Source organism: Oryzias latipes, chromosome 8 (genome assembly GCF_002234675.1).
Source record: "Oryzias latipes chromosome 8, ASM223467v1".
In the NCBI taxonomy this organism is placed as follows: domain Eukaryota; kingdom Metazoa; phylum Chordata; class Actinopteri; order Beloniformes; family Adrianichthyidae; genus Oryzias; species Oryzias latipes.
Window position 1 is genome coordinate 13,076,332 of NC_019866.2, and position 19,839 is coordinate 13,096,170.

Sequence of the window (19,839 nt, forward strand, 5' to 3'; positions counted from 1 at the left end):
TGATTCAAATACAGATGGACGTCCCCCACATCCTCTCCGAAATACGTCTCAGCTTTCTCTGACAACGCCCCTTCCCCCCCACACACACAGAGGCCCATTTATGTGGTCATTAAGTCATTAAGCCACTCATTTATTGATGTCTGCCTCCAGACCAACTGAGCATGCCTGATGACCTTTTAACTGCTTGTGTGAGCCTGCCCTCACCACATTAGCCCAGAGTCTGATTTTGAGTTTGCTCTGGACTCAGCTGTCGTTTTGAGCAGGAAAAATACTAAATCCAGTGATGGTGCCTGCAGGAAGTGTGTTAAGATGTCAGCATGAGGGTGTTTTTTTTGTTTTTTTTTTAAATGGAAGATTTCTTCTGAAAGAAGCTACAGGGCTGTCAAGGGCTACAGAAGGGGTGGGAGAAATGAAGGCAAAGGGGAAAAAAAAACAGGGGGAGGGAAGCCAGTGAGCTGGAGAGGGCGGAGGGTGACGATGGTGGCGTGTGACATTGCTGGCTCATTCCAACTCTGGAAGTTGAGGAGGAGGAGGGAAAAAAATACATTTCTGTGTTGAGAAAGAAGGGAGCGAGAGGTGGAGATCACACTGCTCAACTTGTGTTTTCCTTTTTTTTTTTTCTAACCCTCCCCTCCTGAAGCTTACACGGACTCCTAATTTGGGATTTGTTTAGAAGCTGGACTGCGTCTCAGGAAGACTTCTCCTTGCTGGGGAAGGGGAACCCTGCACCCTGTCTCTCATACATAATACACTATTGCTCCTCAAAAATGTCTGATTCCTCTGTCAACGCTCACTTGGAAGGGATCATATCAGATTTTGAAGGTCAGTTCCTGTCCTGCACGATTTTTCCTCTTCTTGTCTTCACTCTGCAGTGAGGCTGTCTTTAACCCTGCTGTGAGGACACTGTAGATAGCTTCCACATGTCTGATTGGAAATGAGGGGATCTGCAAACTGAGAAAGGGTAATGGCCGTGTTGACGTCGGCTGTAAGGTGTGGTGTTTTGAAAAGGAAATTGTGCTTGGCGAGTTGATTTCAATGCTCTTAAACCTTGCAGGGGCTTGGGAGTTGAAGTTTTTAGGAGAAAACTGCACTCAGGGGAGATTGTTCTACCCAAAAACCCATTCTTCTTTTTTTAATAGCTGTTAGGTGAACACCTGGACGACCTCCCCTTTTCTTTTCAGCATTTTCCTCTTCTTTTGATTTCTTTGCACCTTTCCCTGAAACCCTCCCTGTCATTCTCCCCACTCCTCGTCCTCCGGCTTCCTCGTCTCCTCTCTCAGCAGCTCGTCCATCCACAGCCCCCTTGGCCTAGCAGGGTGGGCGGGGGTTGACATGCAGACACCTCTCCTCCGACACGTCTTTCTGTTTCGCTATCTGTCTCCTACAAACACATAGCCATTAGGAATGCATTCACACTTGTCCAGAGCTGCTTCTCTGTCAACACCAGTTTGGCTGTGGTATGCATGGAGAACCCCTCTTCCTTTCTTTAAGTCTTTGGCTTATACAGAGCAACAGAGTGGAAAGATAAGTGGTTTGCTTTAGGGTGAAGAAAGTTTGCCTGTGGCCTAAAGTCATGCTATTATGCAGCTTTTGTTCAGGTGGAACACCAACATTAGGGTCTAAACTTGGAAACTTATAAAGCGCTTTTGGCTTTATGTAGTAATACCTTTATGTCTTCTCCATGGTACTTAATTTAGGATCCCTCTATTACCCAGCTTTGCACAGAAATAGAAGGAACACTATTTGAGAAAACTTCACAGCATTTGAAAAAAGGCCTCATTGATAGTTTCAGAGAAACCCAGCAGGCACAAATGTCAGCAAACCGGTGACTGTTAGTCAAAGATCACGAGGAACGTTTTACAAAATGCAACTAAAACTGAAATCTGAAAATTTTATTCCTGTGGTCCTTTGTTAGATCAATAAATAAAAAAGAGGAAACACATCTTATTTAAAGATCCACTTCAATGAAAATTGTGTTTTTAACATGTTTTTATGGCATTTTTCTCATAATTGAGGACAAATATAAAGAAAAGTCATCTCAGAATTGCATTTTTGAGTATCTCTTTTTTTTTAAATCTTTGTGAATCAGGAGCAGAGGAGAAAAATGCTGTTGGAAAAAGCTTGTAGGTGTTACTATAGCAAGCCACAAGCTCCCTGCTCCATTTCATTCTGATGCATCCACTTGCGGACAAATAAATCCATGTACGTCTCTGTTTTCTTCGTCTGGGCTGGCATCTGGCTCAAAACTGAAAGGCTGGATAGCTCCGGAATTGCTCACCTTTTTTGTTGCATCAGTACTGTTAGTTTAGGGGGTGTGAGGGGCTGTAAGCTTGCGGGAGACAGTGTAAACAGATGGGTGATGGGGAAGGGGGCAGGCTTGTTCCGCACTAATATTTCCGTCAACAACTCAAAGGAAAATTTCGAAAGCGAAATTGTGCTGCTCTGCAAAAACTATCTCAAACTAAAAGTTTTTGGGTGTTTGTTTTTCTTGGCTAAAAATGGCATAATCATAATTAAAATACCACTGGGATGCTTGAAGTGTTTTTTTTAATAGCACACCAACAGAAATTGGAATTTTATTCTTCTACTAGTTAAAATTGCATAAATTAGATTATAGATTATAATCAAATCTGCAGTCTACCGTGACTCTACAGAAAAGATATGCACCACTTGTTGACCAACATTGCTGAAAGTTGTTCAAAAAATATCAAATCTGGGAGACTTTCTTCCAAAAAGATTGTTTTTGAATGTTTTGTTCCTAACGACTTTATGTATCTGTCTTTGATGTAAAACTGATAATCCATCGCAACTACTAACAATCGACTTATTGTCCAACTGATGCAAACTAATGGACTGAAATCTTGAGAAAATTTGTGATGCTGAATTGGTTTTGCACACCATATATTAAAGACAGGACATTGAATCCAACACTTTCGTAACTGTTAGTTTCCACAGTCTGGATCAGTTTGTGGAAAACAGTGGTATCTTCCACATTTTTGATCAGAACTGAAGGTTTGCATAAGCTCTGGTCGGTCACATGGTTTTGAAAATGTAGTTTGTGGTTTTGCCATTTAAAAATGAAGATTTACCCAGATCCCTTAAGGACTGTTCACAATGATATTCATTGTATAATCTCCTTAACTGCGGCATTTTAAACATGCTTAAAATGAGAAATGAATCTTTAAAGTTAATGCAGAAATGTCAAAGTGCTGGGTGAGGTAAAAACAATATCACAGTTTCTCAGGAGTAAGATGAGATAAACTGTTTATTACAGTTTATCTCATGAATAAACAGGCTCTCTTGGTTTAGGCTTTAGCCTTAAACTTTTATTCTTTTATGATTTGTGCTGTCTCATAAAAGCAATCAAAGGGGTTCACCCTTCCAAAAGAAAACTTTCTTACCTCATCCTGCTAATGTAAATACAGAAAAAACTTTTTCCTTTATGCTTTTATTATTCTCAATGGAAAAGAGCTCCTCAATTTTTTTTTTCATCTGCATCTACATGTCAAATACATTTAATTAAAGTTAATGAAATTAGCCTTTTTCTAGTGAATTAATTGATAGTAAGGCTAATTCTTTGAGTTTTCCGTCACTTTCTAATCCTTAGTAGCTTTTTTTTCCTGCTGAATTGCTCTCTTATCATTTAAACTGTTTTTTGTGGCAATGCTTGATATCAATCTTTTTAGTACAAGCCCAGTTTCTTCTTTTTACAGATCCACAAAAAGTAAATTCCAAATAGTAAATTTTGTTTTTTGTTTTGCAAAAAATCACAAAAAACAATATTAAACAGTTTATGTTTCGTTAGCAATGATCAAACATGTAGAGACAAAATCAAAACGTATCAGCCCACAAGCAAAGCAAAAACGAGGTCAAATCTATGTGAGGATTGTCTAAGAAAACAGGCGAAGCTCCATTTAAAGTTCCAAGGGTTTATTCCAAGGGATACCACAATTATACATCATATGGGTTTGTTGAAGACACAAAATTTCAATCCCTGACATTAAATCTTGAATGAAAACTAAACTAATGGGGAGGGTGTTCCTTCCTACGTCATTGTAAACAGCCGATGTTATCGGCAAACTTACTGGTGAGTTCAGAACCTGACAAATGCTGGTCCCTCTACTGATCCATGTTGTCACAAGGTTTACAAAGATACGTATCTAGAACAATTGGGCTTTTTTGTGAAGTGGAGATCGTCACATAGTATTTGGAGAACGTTGGCTACTTGGATTCAGACAGAAACCTTGATGTTGTTGCTTGGGTTGATACAGCCTAACTGGAAGCAGCCACCCTGTTTGTTTGCATGTTTCCTTGTGTGACTGAACTGTTTGTGGGGAGCAGTCAGAGGAAATTCCACAGTAGCGGACTGATTTTGTGGGTGAAAATAGTGGCGCAGGCAGCAGATGAGTATGTTTGAGCACAGCTGGGCCTCCTCTTTTACTGGGGGCCCAGCCTGCATGAAACTTACCAGAATGCTGCAATATCCACTGAAAGTCCTGTTAGCTGGGAGAGAATCTGCAAAATGAAAACTGATATTCTTTGAACAGACACTAATCATCCACCTGCAAAGTTTGAAGCTCTATAGCTGTCATCTGAAAGGTGAGTCACTGTATTTAATCAGACAAAACTCACTAAAACAGATCAATTCAAGCAACGATCAGGTCAGCCATCCTGGAGCTGAAACTTCTCTCTAAAGGAAAACGGTGACCTTAAACTAAATGAAGCTTAACCAACAGCTGAAAACTAGCTTTCAATGAGAATATTTCCTTTCTCTAAGCAATTAATGTGCACGTTAACAGTAAACAAACCATGCAACCTAACTGACCTTGTTCGCACAAAAGATCCTCATTAGAAGCTTCTGTGCTTATCAGCCACATCAGGCCTTTTCAGGCTTAACCAGCTAGGACAGGTCTAGTGCTAATTACATCGCTGCTGTGTTGCTCAGGGAAATGCCATTGGTCATCCTGCACGATGCAAAAAGCCAGCCTTTGTTTGGGTCATTTCCTGTCAGATGAATCTGCTAAGGGGAAAAACAAGTCTTTGCGCAGCAGTTAGAAACCCTGAAAGTGAACATGTTTGATTGACTGTGATTTTTGTTTCATTTTTGTTATTGTTTTTAAGGGAATGGAAAATCTTTTGGAGAACTTCCACAACAGTTTCAGTGTTTGTAAGGGAATGCTTCATGTTAACTCGTCTATCTGCTTGCAGGATAATGTGTTGCATCATTGTGTTGCAATAGCTGGTTCCTGCCTTTACTCTGTCCCTGGAGAGGAGCTCTGTCTTTGTTTTTGCATGTCTTATTTGACTCACAGAACAGGGTCATGAAGAAATTTTAAATGGTTGTTATCTACAAATCAGACACTGGATTACAAAAAAACTAATTTAACTTAAGTGTTTACTTGCATGTTCTTGCCTAGTTGTATAATGTGTCATAATGAGCCGGATTTTCTGATCACTGTCTATGTAGTGCAGTAGTTAAAAAGACATTCTCATAAAATGGCATTAAAGACAGTGACACAACTTAATTTGTAAAATTGCAACACTTTGAGAATTTTAATTTGTAGTCACAGAACAATGAAATTTCAAGGTTGTGGTCATTATTTTCATTTTAATTGATAGGTAAGCATTTATATACTTCGGCAAACATTTAAGTATTATATGAAAATCAGGCTACCTATTAAAAAAATCCCATTTGGTAAATCACATGACATCCCAGCTGTGTACACTTTGGAGCGAGACCTCAGCCAACCCAAGGGTGCACAAAAACATCCCTGATTCTTTAAACAACCATGTTTATTTATCTAACAACAAAAAGGTTCCTTAGGCTGAACACCAAAGCAGAAAAGTTAGTACCAATCAGTTTATCGGTAATTGATACTGAAAGGTGAATTAACAGGCTGAAACAGGTGGAGAGTCTGACCGGTAGCAGTGTGCCCATGCAGGGTGGAATTTTTGGCGGAGGCTGCAATCCTGAGACAAATAGCTGTCAACCTGCGTGAGATAATCTGATTGCACTTCTGGGCTTGTCCTGAGTGTTATGCGACGAGCAGTAAATTATGACCTGCCAATGTGTGGAAATGACGGCAGAGGAACGTGTATGCATGCATGTACAACCATGGGGTAAAAGGTTGCAGCTGGGATGGCAAGTTGCCAGGTGTGCAAATACATCTATAGAAGGAGAAGGGTTGATGGCTGCACACGAAAAGGAACAGGAAGCAAAAGATGCGAGTGAGACCTCACAACCAGCTTAAAGCTTTAGTTAGTTCTTCTTTAACACACAAAGTTTGTGATGAACAGCTTTATTTTACCTGTGGACCATATTGTAGGCTTTTTTCTAGTAGCCTACTAACAAGTTACCTAAAGTCATGAGCTTATGACTTTTTGCTGAAAGATTTTCGAACACTCCAGGTGTGTGTGTTTTAAAACCCTTTCATAAAAGCTCGCTTTTTATTAGTTGATTGATTTCAGTGTGAGGCAGCTGCAGTTCCAAACACTGGGTTTGCATTACAGTAACCTAATACAGCTGTGGACAGTCAAACCTTGTGTTGAAAGAGAAGTGACAGCAGTAAAACTGTACTGCCTGCAGAATCTTTTATGTGAGTGAGAGAAATTTCAATGAGTGTTTTGGATTAAACAAAAACAATACAAATGCTCATATTAATATGCATTATTAATATTTTAAACAAATGCAACATCCCTTTAACTTCTTGTCAGAATGCCCAGTATTTTCTAATTGTCCTTATGCATGGTTATTTCTAAGTTTAAGAACCCCGTGTTTTCCAATGACAAAGCCATCTCTAATGCAAATTGATGTTTGTGGTAATCAAGCAATGTTCAAATTCTGTTTGCTCTTGGCCAAACCATTTATGAAAATAAATCTTTCATGAATGGCTTTGTTTAGAATTCTCAACAACTAAGATGTGGTAGAAATAATCAGGAATGTAGAAATGTGGACAATTTTAAGTATTTCAACTAAAAATTTGTAATAAACATTTAAATGTTTTAATTTAATTAATATGATATATTATAAGTAAATCAGATTCTAAGTCTCTCTGATTTAAAATCATATCTGGCACTACCAGGTTATTAAAGTCCCCCGATGACAATTCTTTTATATATAAAAACGTTCCCAGTGGTATTTGAATCGTGATTATGAAGTTTTTAACCAAAATCCCGTAACTTAAATGTCTTAAAAAGCCATATTTCATGTCTTTCTGAACCCTCTGTTGCCAAAATCTCCTCTATATGGGCGTGGCCATTGATGGTGAGCTGAGTAGCTCCGCCCTTTACCCCCCCCCCCCCCCCCCTTCTGCAAACTGTGTCTGGAATGAATGAAGAGCTTGACGGGGGGGGGGGCACAAACGACACAGACTGGCAGTCTGAGAAACGGTGAAAATGGTCAAATAAACTGAGTGATTATTCCCATGTAATTTTCCAAATACGTGCGACCAGTGCTGAACTTTTTCTTGGCCCCACGTGACGCACCCAGGAAGGGTTAGCCTTGGGATACGGTGAAGCTGCGGATACACCCTGCTGGACAGACGGAGCTGGAAGAATCCCGATCACTAGGCGAGCTGGGATGGGGAGCAAGTCCTGTTGGGGCCTCCTGAACTTTATGATTTTCCTCTTATTTTCATCGGAGCAATTTAAAAAGGTCCCCTAATTTTATTCTTCATTTTATTTTTACCTTCTCTGGTTAATAATGCGGGACAGCAAGCCTTCGAACTCGGTCAAAGAGAGAACACATGTCACGCAACGGTACTTTTACTTTAAGTTTAATTATAAATAAGAAGCCTTGGACACATTTAAAATACGTGCTGGCAACGCAACAATATCTTCTCTTCTCTCTTCCCTGAGCTTGTTAATGCTGAACGGGGCAGATCAGGGAGCTGTTGTAATGCGCATGCGCCACTGGGCCGTCGTGACATCACAACAGCTCATTAATTCAAACTGAGCGCCTTTGCGACTCTAACATTATTATAAATTTCAAACAAATCCTCACATATTTGAATTTTTTAATTTTGATGAGGAAAAAGTAGAAAATAGTATTAATTTGTTACTTCTCCGATCTAAACTTTACATACATAAGTGTAGAATGAAAAAAACAACTCACAGTTTTACTGTTTTTAAGATAGCGATGCTTCAGTTTGATGAATACATAAAAAGGATTAACACACCCAAGGCGAGTAACACTGGAACAATTTGTGCTTTTTTGTTTGATATGTAATCCCCTCCTCTAAGAAAAGTTTGTATTGTAAACATTATTTTTTTGTATTCTCTTTTATATATTTTAAGATACTTTATTTTCTTATCGGCAAGTTCTATTGTTGATATATTTCTGCTACGTTTATTACTTGATGTGGTTGAATAAGTTTGGAATGATGGCATTGATTGTTGCGGCTGATAATCTGTCTGATTCCTTGATGTACTTTAATGTTATGTTCAATAAAGCTGACCAAAAAAAGAAGAAGAAAAAAGAGACAGTCTGATGTGACTCTGACAGCCATTTAAAAGGAGAAATCCTCAGAAATACACCGAGGTCCCGCCGTTAGTGGGCGTGGTCAGTCGAAAGCCTGCAGGTGTATGAAAGTGTTGGAGTAATTGTGTTATCATTTTTCGTTACCTCGGTTAAATGTGGAAAAACTAGACCCCCTTTAGACGTTTGTGAAGTTTGTTGGCGCGAGAACATTTATTCATTCCCCGCGTGATAAAGCAGCAGTATATTCTAAAAAAGGTTTGTTTTCTTACGACATGATGCTAAAAAGCTACGTCAAACGTGTCAAGTCAGGTGAGTTGTGGTCTTGAGGTTTTAGTGTTTAATCTACTTTTATAATAATATTCAAGTCTTGTTTCTTAACTTGACAGTGTTAGTTGTTACGTTTTGTGTGCCTCCACACAATTGACACTTCCTTCTTTTAATTTGCAACATTTAAAAATGACATTTTCAGCAAAAGAAATGTGGCAGTTTAATTTAAAGAATGGGGAAAATATTTTTTCTTTGGCAGTAAGTTTTTTTTCTATTATTCTTTTTGTTAAACTGTTTTGATTCATTTTCCTTTCTTTTTTGTAAATAAAGAAAATGAAAATGGTTTATTTTCATTAGTTTCACTAATTTGCATTATTTGCGTCAAGAGGTAAAAAAATATACATACAGTACACAATTGTTTATATTTTATCAGAGCTTTAAGCCTTGCTTGTAGTATTTATTTTTTCTTTCTTTGTCTTTGTCAGCACTGAAACGGTCGTTTGAAGTGGAGGAAGCAGATGCAGTCACAAACCCATCACCCCTGTCCCGTCGTGCCAACACCCCCCTTCGCTCATCTTCATCGTCTTCATCCAGCCAGCGGAGCTATGATCTAAGCTCTCGCAACTCTGACCTCTCCTCCTCCAGATCGTCTGAGTCATCCAGCCTACGTTCCCCAAAAAGCGGTATGAGGCGCATCGACTTATCAGGGGGTCGCAACCCCGATGCTGCCTCCCCCCGTCGCACAGAAATGTCCATAGAGGTCTCCTCCAAGCAGATTGACAACTCGCCCAGTGCTGGAATAGCCCGCTTTGGGCTTAAACGTCCAGAGGTGAGTCTGAGCAGCAGGAGTAACCCCCTGGATGGCACCACCAACTCTATTTCCAGCACCACCAACAGACGAGCGGAGCTTAGCACCACCCGAGCCCAAGAGCCCCCTGCACCTCCCAGGAGGATGGATGCTCAGCTGTCATCAGGCCCAGGCTCGAGGATTCCCGAGCCTCCTCAGAGAAGGGCAGACCCCGTCTCCCCTAACCTCAGCACAGTTGATGGCATCTTCAGGAAGTCAGAGATGCCTGCCGTCAGACATCCGGATAATTTAGTGCCAAACAATCCAGCTGAGAACAACCATCCACCTGCTCCCAGTGCTCCCCTGCCTTCTCTGGCAGACTCTAGGGGGGATAGGGTGCAGCCACCTGAAACAGAGCCAGCCACGATCCGGTCGACTGACAGTGAGTATTTATTTAGCTTATAAAGCCTGTTGTTTCAACTTTGCCTTTATCAAATGTTTAAACTACTGATTGTTTTTGTGTGCTTAGCTACTGACAAAACCTAATTCCAAATGTGTTGTTGCAGCAAACTGTTTCAAATATTCAGACTTTTTTTTTTAAGCCTTAGGCGCTCTGATTTGTCACAGCCAAAGTCCTTGAAGTTCAACTCCCAAACCAGTCTGCACACGAATATGTTTAGACAGCAGGACCTGTTTGAAGTTTTGTAGAAGTGGAGAACAGGCAAAAAGAGAGTTCTTATTGTAACCGTGTTCTATATATTGGAGCAGATGAGCTCTATTAAGTTTGTGAATTTAGACCCCCGTAGATCTGCTGAAAAAGTCATAAAGTGATAGTTATCTAAAGACGGATGGTGGCGATCTGATAGTTTATCGCCATGTCACAAGACGCATATTTTTTTTCTTCTTTTTACTTGAGAGTTGCATTGTAGTCTGTTCCCTTCATTATTTCCTCCTTTACTTTTATAATCCATTCTTTTAGATTTGTTATTTGTAGGTTATTGAACATGTCCATATGCCATTTGAGTGGCATATTTTCTGTTTTCATTTGACATTTGAAATGAATAATGTCAGGTTGAATACTAGTGTGTGCAGGGAGTTGTAAAACACTTTCAGAAGCAACCATGAGCTCATCTTTGCTGCTCAAAGGTTTCACTTTGTGCATTGCTGTTATTCCTTTTCTGGAGTTCATAAAACATTTAACATAAAACTGAATTTTGTTTTCTTTTGTTTTTCGGGTGTCACCACTGGTGTAGTTGCAACGTGGTATAAATCAGAAAATGTTGCCCAGAGTGAGTTGATGTGGAAACGAGGAAGGAAAAGGGAAAGGATTCGATCCCAAAGTTCTGTCACATTTGGCTCAAATAACCAGCACCTTCCTGCACCGCTGAGCTGTAGAGGGAGGCCCTGCAGGAAAGGAGCACAAAAGGAGCGAGGAGGAGACTGTGGGATGGAGAGCAAAGCAACAAATGTAGAGAGGTGTAATTTGTGTGCAGGAAAGTGTTCTGGACACAGGCTATAGCTACAGTGTCCAGAAAGTCACTAACTATAGTTAGTGACTTTTCTTTTGATTGAGAGGGGGTAGGATAAAATATTAGTTTAAAACTATGTTTGCGGTATAGCAGTTCTTAGTATCTATTTTACTTAATCAAAAAAATATGAGCCATTAACCTAGGAAAATATGCAATACATACATGTCATCATTGATAGGGTGGATTTTGTTTGAGGGTGGGGTAATTAACAATCCGGGTTGTACACTAAGCAAAAAGATGGAGTTTACTGGATTGTCACGCAATACAGCAACGCTGACATCTTTAGGAGAACTGACAGCCATATTTTGACGAGCAGAACCGGTTTCTCTAACAAAAGACTTTTTCTTTACAACAATGTAAAGATTCTCATAGCTCACATTTGGAGAACATGTTAGTCATTGCACTCAAAGACTAATTAAACAAGTTTAACAAAAGGAAATGTACAAGAACTTGTTAGTTGATTTCCTTCTTTCAGCTTTTAGTTTTCTTTTTTTTTTGTATGAACAGTTGATCCCATTGGGCAGAAATGTTCACGTACATTTTGTCCTACAGGCATGCTGCGAGCGACGGGTTGTAGCCAACACCTATACAGTGTGTAAGGGGGAAGTAGGTTTGATGCAGGCGTGTAGATTCCCCTCAGAGGGGATTAATAGGCTTAATAGTTTTGTTTTGGGCTTAATAGAGTAATTCCAAATTTCTCTTAGGTTTCAAATAAGATTGATAAAAACCTTATCTTTAAGGAAATATAAAGATTTTATAAACAGAGTAGTTTTGCTGTTCAAAACATTCTTTTATGAGTACTCCACACAAAATTATCTTGTCTCTTAAGGTGGAAAGTTGGCTGTTTAAACCAAAACAAACCTATAGATTTGTAGAAAACGATAAAAAGTTACATTCCACTCAAATCCTTTAACAGAAAATGTTTTTGTTTTTTAACAGAAAAACAGTTAATTCTAATGTTTAGGGAACACAAGATAATCAGTTTTATTCATTCAAAAGTAATATTTTATTCGTTTACTTGTGGCAAGGATTTGTTCTTTATTCATTTGTAGGTCTATAATGGTCAGCACAAGTTCTGTTTGCTTCCATGTTATTACCCTAAAACAAAAAATGAACAAATAAAAGCACCACAGTAGCAGTTTTAGAGTTTAGGAAACATCTAGTAGGGAACCATTCTTTCTTACTTAATTACATTTCCTTTATTTCTAGAAGGTATTATTTTGTGCCCCTTTGGAGTTTAGAGCTTCAAATGTGCCTTCTGTGTAGCATAAGGTCAGTAGTCCTGGCACTTCACATTCCTCACTTAAAGTAGATCTTTTATGAAAGTTTTTATTTAAGATTTAACTTGAATTGCCTTCTTTTTTCCTTTAGTAGTCTGCTCAGCGATCACAAATAATCTTCCTCAGATGTGGCTTTACGTGACAAATCACAGGAACGGATCCAATTTATGTTTTTCTGTGTTTAATTTTTATACAGAATTTATTAAATGTAGTTCAAATTGATATGTATGTGCAATACATATCAATGCAAAACAAATCTTACATAATAAATACAGGAAATAAATCTTTGTAGATGTAAAGAAATTTATTGAACCAAACGTTTTCATTCTTTTTTTTACAAAAGTTAAAGTCAATAAGGAATTTTTTCAAGACATTTTAGTAACTAAAAGAAAAAGAAGCATTAAATCATTACCTTAAAACAAAATTATTCTACATTATTGAAAAGTTGAACATATTTACAAAAGATGAACTGTTTTGTAATCAAAGTCCACTAACCCTGAAGTTCCATATTTAAAACAGTTAAAATAAACCTGGATGGTAAAAATGAACAGATCCAAATCCCACAAACAAATAACAGAGCATTAACTGCTGTTTAACCATTTATTGCTTTGACAATCCTCCTGAAGAGGATTTGCTACAGTCGGACAGGCATCTACCTTTGGCCATCTACACTTTTGCATTTCCCGCTATTATGAGAAAGACCACCAATATTAGAACTAGAAAACCAAGGCACAGGTAGAGCCAAATGCTGTCTTCACTGAATGAACGTGGAGCAGAAGTGTAGTAGCTTTGGTTGGGAAATGAATATGCTGGACGAACGGATCTGGGTGCATTTCCTTGGAGTTGAAATGGGTAGCCAGCAGCTCTCTGTTGAATTTCATTCGAAGGATGTTGTGCCAGTTCTCGTAACACGTTAGCAGTGACTTCATAAGTCTGGCGAGGATCATAATTTGACTCAGGATAATTCCCAGTATGCTGTGTTATATAGATTCTATCTGCTTGCTGGTTGTTCTGTCTCCTGACTCTAACAATGATCCGAGCCCTGTTCCTTTCATTATGAACATATGGATATGAATCTTGATTGATATTGCCAATACTGAAGTACTGGTATCCCTGAGGTAAAGTCTCCAGTAAACCTTCATAATTTCCATAATAGTGTGATCCATAATTGCCTTGGCTTGGGTCAAACATCAGCTGAATTCCATTGGAATAGATGTTCACATTTTCGGCAAACCAGTGAAGCAGTGAAAGAACGTTGGTTGGCACGTCTGCAATGGAGTTGACACGCCTCGGTACAGCTGCAACGGCTGTTAACATGAGGAGAACAGCAACACAGCAAATTGTGATCTTTCTCGCCATCTCTTTTGCCTGGGAAAGAAAAATGTACAAATGTATGTAAAACATGTAATTTTCATACAATATTTTATCTTTAAAAAAAGAGACTAAGATTATTATTTGTAGAAGTCGTTTTTTTTTTTTTAAACACTTGATCTTTAAAAACGCGGGGATGCAAGTCAAGCTGGTTGTTCTTGTTACTGACAAATCTGTCATGTTTTTCTTTTAAACTTTAAATATATTATAAATAAACTTAAATCAGTTTAAATATTAAAAATATCAAACTATATAAAAATCTAAACCACCAGAGAAAACTTCAAGTAAAAGAAAAGATCTCAAAGTTTTAAATGTTTCAAACACTTCAGATTAAATATTTACTACAGAGCCCGTGACCTGATATGGGTAAAAAGATAATTAAATTGTTTCCACGATAAGGATTTCATTACCATGAAAAAGAATTCTGTTCCCACGCAATAGTAGTTCATAGTTTACTGATCCTTTTATAGTATTCAATGGAAATGTTTTATTTTAAGAGGATCATTCTCTTACATATTCTTTTTAATGTCCATTTATTCACAATAATTCATTTGTGAGTAAATTTGTATTTTATTTTAATAAAAATGTACTGACTGCTAAAGTTCGTTTTTTTTTTTTAATACATTCTTTGTCTCTTATACTGTAACACTGTCCTTTTGTTACTCATTTTCAGAGTTTACAGCTCAAAAATGTACTTTTTTTCTTTGAAGTTTAAATCTATATACTTTTGAAATAGCCTCTTTTAAATCTTGTAAATGTACAACTTCCTCTTTGTTAAATATTACCTCTTTTTCTTGCAGTTGTAGAAGTTTTTCTTTTATGATGGTACCAAAACGCTGTCGTGTGTTTACACTCTCCTGCACAAAACATAAACACACCTTTTAAAATTTTTGCAATAATGGACAGAATTTTTTGCAAAAAAAAAAAGAGCTGTTAATATTTTCATGGAGGGAGGACGTACCTGCTTGGTCCGCTGCAGTATCTAACTTCTACTTTAAGAGGAGTGGCAGTTTCCTTGTACTTTTAACTTGCAGTTCATAGAAAATGAAACCTTAATTCTGTTGGGTTATAGAGTTCAACTGTTTCTTAAAAATGCAGGAAGCTGCCTTTTTTTTTTAGCTAAACTGAATAATTAGAAGGAAAAATCCAATAAACTAGGAGAAACCTATAGTTGTTGGAATTTTTCAAAAATAATTTCAGTTGAAAATTGCCTCATAGACATTCTTTTTTTGTTATTTGAAAGATAATTTTCTTTCAAATGTATATCCTCAATCTTCTATTTAATACGAAAATGTGCATCTTTGTGATCAAAACTTCCGGACTTTATATTTTCTTTTTAAAAGTAATTAAGATTAAGGAGAAAAGAATATGGTGAGATTTATCTTTGAAAAACTACATTTAACAAGTACATAAGGGCTGCACTGTATACTGTTTTATAGGTTTATTGAAAACAACAATGTGGTGTAGTGGTTCAAATCCCAGCTGTTTTTGCATGTTCCACTCCTGCATCTGTGGGTTTTCTCTGGGCACTCCATATTTCCTCCCACAGTCAAAAAACATGCCTCATAGGTTAATTGGGGATTATGAATTGTCCCCAGGTGTTGATGTGAGAGTTACTACCTGTCCAGGTTGTACCCGTCATTCCCCCAACAGTAGCTGGGTTGGTTCCCATTACCCCAAAAGAGATTCAGTGGTTTCAGAAGACCGATATATGGATAAAAGAGGTTGAAAAAGTAAATAAAAGTAGTGGGGGGAAAATACAGAAGCTTTACAATGGAGATGTAAATGTAAAACAAATAACAACTTTATTTAAAAAATGGAAATGATTTGACAATCTGCACAGCAGTTTCTTACCCTCAATTCATCAACACTAAAATACAAGAAACTATGACAGGAGAAGACAAACCAATCACAGGTTATGTTTCAACTGCATAATCACTCTTTTGACAGCATCAAGCATCTTTAAACTTTAAACATCAGTACATGAAAAAATCAGTGCCGTTTCGTAAAGACATCTAATCAACTGAAATGTAAAAAAATCATGATTGTCCTCTCTCTTCACAACGTCCAGCCAGGGGTGCGTGCTTTCTCTTCATAACCATCCAATATCAGTCTCGCTTGGACTCCTGGAGCAATATTCAAACTTGATTGATACTCAAAAGTGTCATAGTTAAAGTCTTGAAAATTCATCACAGGTGTGAACTTTGTCACCCATTGCCATTGCCACCATTCATAGTCTTGTGTGTGTTTTGTTTCTGAGCTGTAGAAACCAACCCACGCCTTTTTACATATGGACTTCCAGTCCATATGTTTTAACACGTACAAGCGAGCACAAGCCTTCCCATTTTTCACAAACAACTGTAGTTTTGCTGCGTTGCCACTGATAGTAACCGCTTCAGGACTCTTAAACTCGTCTCCTCTGTCTATTTCCTCTCCGAGGCTTTTCCAGAAGAAACATGATGTCTGCGTCTTATGCAGTCGAGCCTGTAGCTGTTCATTCAGGGGGATTTTTGTGTCACAGCTTCCATATTTTTGGTTTCCAATATACTTAGAAAACAGGGCCTTGTCATCGTCATCGCTCTTGTAAAGAGCAATCATCAGACCTTCATTTAAATAGTTTCCTGGAATATTGCTCCAATGTATCATGGCAGTACCGCATGTGCTTGTCTTTACCTTAATTGCCATGTAGTCTCTCCTATCTGACAAGTTGAGGCGTGTAAAATTTCCTGAAATGCTACTTGGGGGTCTTGCTGGGATGTTCACAACAAAATCAGAATTTTTCTTCTCTCTTGTGGGTGGTTTCTGTCGTTTGCTTGGTTGGTGTGAGGAGAGCTTTTCTTGGACAACAATATACAGAAATAGTCCAAGGCAAGCAAGTTCACCCCAGCTGTTCTTAATGTATTTTAGCTGGTTCTCATCAGCATGACTTCCAAAGTTATCTCTGAGTTGTCTGAGATCTTCCATCACATCTCTGTAATCCTCATCATCATTAAACTCTCTAATCCGGTTTAAAAGGCGGGTAGTAACTTGGTACGTATGCTCTGGATCATACCTTGTACCCTGGTTATCGGCTTGCTCGTAATGCTGGGTAATATAAACTTGATCTATGATCTGTCTGTCCTGCCTTCCTGCATTCTGCTCTCTGACTCTGAATATAATCCGGTCCCTGTTTCTTCCTTCAAAGCCTACTCGGGGGTGAATAACGTAGGATGGAAGCTCCGAGGACATCTCATGATTGAGATTACCAACAGTGTAGTACCTGTATCTGACATTTCCGTGAGGTAGTGGTTCCAGCATTCTTTCATAGTTTCCATAATGATGTGAACCGTAATCTCCCTGGTTCGGGTCAAATGTCAGTCGTATCAAATTATTATTGTCAATCTCAATTATGTTGGCAAACCAATACAGCAATAGAAGACTGTGTTTGGGGACAGACTGTCCGAAGTTCATTTGTTTGAGACTGTCCATGGTGGAGAGCTTTTTTATCGCAGAAACTGAAGTCAGGACAAGGAGCAGGACGATGCAATATCCTGTGATCACTTGTAGCTTCTTCATTCTGTTAAGACATATCACATACGAGAGTTGTTGTTTCTTCGTTGTCAAACTGGACACATCAAAAACTTTTAACAAGATGTGATATCTAAAAATTAACCGCCAAAATATTTTCAATAATTTTGAAATCCATATGAACATTTTACCTACAGTAATAAAAAAAAAAAACTCTTACTTTTATGTTTATGGAGACAGTAGGAGGTTTGGCTTCCCAATGATCCTCTGCTTGCATTAAAGGTCCTCAGCTGTGAATGGGTCCCCAGAGTAAATAACAGCCTTTAGATCAACCATTACTGTTTTATTAAGAGGGCATCTAAACCATACTATATGTGCAAAAAAACGAAAGTTAGTTAATAATTTTTAAATTGTTACAGTCAATAATATATTTAAAGGAAAATTTTCTTTTTTAAATGCTTGATGGACAGAGAAGGTGCTTCTAAGATTAAAACCTTTCAGTTTGTCTTAAAATACATTTCCATTTTGGAAAAACATTTCAGAAAAGGATGAGCTAATTGCAGTGAAGCTCACGATATGCCAGTGTAACATGCTAGAAAAAATAACATTTTTTACATGGTAAAGTATTATATATAATAGTGTACAATAAACTGAGGGTGCTCTCTTTTTAAACTGGCAAATACATTGTTGCAAAGAAAAATAGAGAGCTTACCTCCTTGACACGGCTGCTTTCGTGAATGTTTACTCTTTGTTTGTGTGAGCCTAGTCACTCCCCCTGGACTTCCTTTTCAGTGAAAATGAAACTAGATCAGATGATTCTTAGGTTGCGATATCCATTTTAGTTATAAAACTGTTTGAATGAGACTTCCTGCTATACTAAAATGTATATGAATGCTATATATTTACAGAAATAAAATGTATTTAAATGTTATTAAAATAAAGTCTGTCATAAATGCCAATTGGTACTTGTTTTGTTACAGGTAGGGCCTGAGCTCTGCATTTCCTTAGCTCTTGCCCATTTGACAAAGATGATGCAACGTTACGGATTTTTTTTCCCCCCTAATTTTTTTGTTGTCAGTTTTGGTCCAAAATTGTGCTGATATAGTGCCACACCCATAGATCTTTTAAAGGTCCCACATATTACTTTTTAAATAACTTACCAGTTTGACTTCTATCCATTACTTTAGTAAATACACTTCCTTTAATACAGATGGGTGTACCTTTGTTGCAATATTTGTAACTTGAGGAATTGCTAAAGCTTTGTGTTAACGGTCAGTGTGGTGCATGTTATGCCATGCATTCTGCAACTCCACCAGCACCCAGCAGAAGGCGCTCTTACACCAGGACATCAAACTGCGAGGTTGTAAAGCCCTTGTAGAAGGTTTGATGGAGATGCAGATTTGTTGTTGCAATACACGTATAAAATATTGTTGTTCAGGCGTGTTTTTGGAAGATATGGAGGCCTGCTTTTAATAACTAACATGTTATCTTGTGGCTGTTTGTTGTAATTTATCCAAATTGAGGAAGTACTTCCGCTTTTCCCAGAGAACTGGACACACATGTGACACCTCGTAAACGCACACATACACAGGCACACAAGGTTTCATTTACTGGTACCAACTAGTATCAATTTCCTGGTAATTCCCTCTGTCTAAATCTTTAAATCCATTCTGACTTTACTCAAACTTCTAAACAAGGCTCTTTTACATACATACTATTCTCATATTGTGTGCACAATTGATGTAGATTAGGCACATGCTAACACACATATGAATGTTTACTCACAGCCACGCTTAGGTTTCATTTGATCTGACTGGAGGCTTTGGTATTCCCCTTGGATGAAGCCGAAAAAGAGTAAAAACACACACAAAGGAAACATTTATTTCCTCAGTGGTTGCCACCCACATCTTTCACATGAGCAGCATAAGAGCAACTGTTGATGTGAAGCAGATAAAGAATCCAACACACCACTTTCTTATTTTGATAAGAGCTGGGGCTATAACAGTTTTTATGTCCGCCTCGTTTTCCTGTTTAAGGAACATAAGCTGATTGCTTAGAGCTTTAGACCGTGTTGGGTTAACCTGTCTGGTGTTGTTAAGTCCTCGGGCAGCTTTGAGGAACACTGTCACGGAGCAGCATGTTCTACCGGCCAAAACATGACACATCTTGGCTTAGCGTGGTCCAGAAACATTAGCAGCTAACACTGGCTTTCTGTCATTCTATGACAATGAAGATCTTTTTACCCACTTCCACTGTATCCCTCAGTTTAGAGGTATGCCAAGTTATGACAGATCCTGCAGATATTTTCTGAGTGGCTCTGAAAGAATGTTGGCTTTACACAGGCGTCAGCATGAATGAGTTTTAAAGGGGGCAGTATTTTGATTTTATTGGTTACGTCTATTTTAACAAATGGGAGTTTTGTCTTTCTGGTAGTTATCTTCATGCTGACCTTTGGTTTTAATACAGTGCATTTCAGTAACATGTAATGCTTTTGTCTGTGAGGCAATAATAGCTTTAAAAAGACGAGGATAAGAGTTTAAACAAAAATGAAAGATTGTTAGGAGAGGCAACTTTTTTATTTAAGGAAAAAAAATAGGTTTCACACATTGCAAAACCAGG

The 19,839-nt window shown here is 38.1% G+C and overlaps 2 protein-coding genes across 6 annotated transcripts in view; one reads left to right on the top strand and one right to left on the bottom strand.

Moving 5' to 3' along the window:
* The window catches only part of LOC101169457 (septin-9), a 61,036-nt gene that overhangs the window by 23,498 nt on the left and 17,699 nt on the right, over nucleotides 1-19,839 (top strand). For 2 of the 4 annotated variants that reach the window (XM_011478256.3, XM_004071487.4), the window contains one exon: nucleotides 9,232-9,975. In XM_011478256.3, coding sequence (XP_011476558.1) covers nucleotides 9,232-9,975 — 744 coding nt within the window. Of the gene's footprint in view, nucleotides 1-547; nucleotides 823-8,652; nucleotides 8,789-9,231; nucleotides 9,976-19,839 lie in introns of those variants that run through there. The other 2 variants (XM_011478257.3, XM_011478258.3) reach the window with 2 other exon arrangements.
* Nucleotides 15,496-18,054, bottom strand: LOC105354569. Of its 2 annotated transcripts, none has more exons than XM_020705354.2 (3): nucleotides 17,933-18,054; nucleotides 17,441-17,510; nucleotides 15,496-17,272 (listed from the first exon to the last, which is right to left on the bottom strand). In XM_020705354.2, exon 3 carries the CDS (start codon nucleotides 17,266-17,268, stop codon nucleotides 15,772-15,774), a length of 1,497 nt encoding a protein of 498 aa, XP_020561013.1. In that variant the 5' UTR covers nucleotides 17,269-17,272; nucleotides 17,441-17,510; nucleotides 17,933-18,054; the 3' UTR covers nucleotides 15,496-15,771. The 2 variants fall into 2 exon arrangements, with proteins under 2 accessions (XP_020561013.1, XP_011476557.1); XM_011478255.3 differs by having other exon boundaries at nucleotides 15,496-17,269; nucleotides 17,933-18,053.

Coding starts and splice junctions, on each gene's coding strand:
- LOC105354569 (XM_020705354.2), bottom strand. CDS start 17,268: ATGAAGAAGCTACAAGTGATCACAGGATATTGCATCGTCCTGCTCCTT.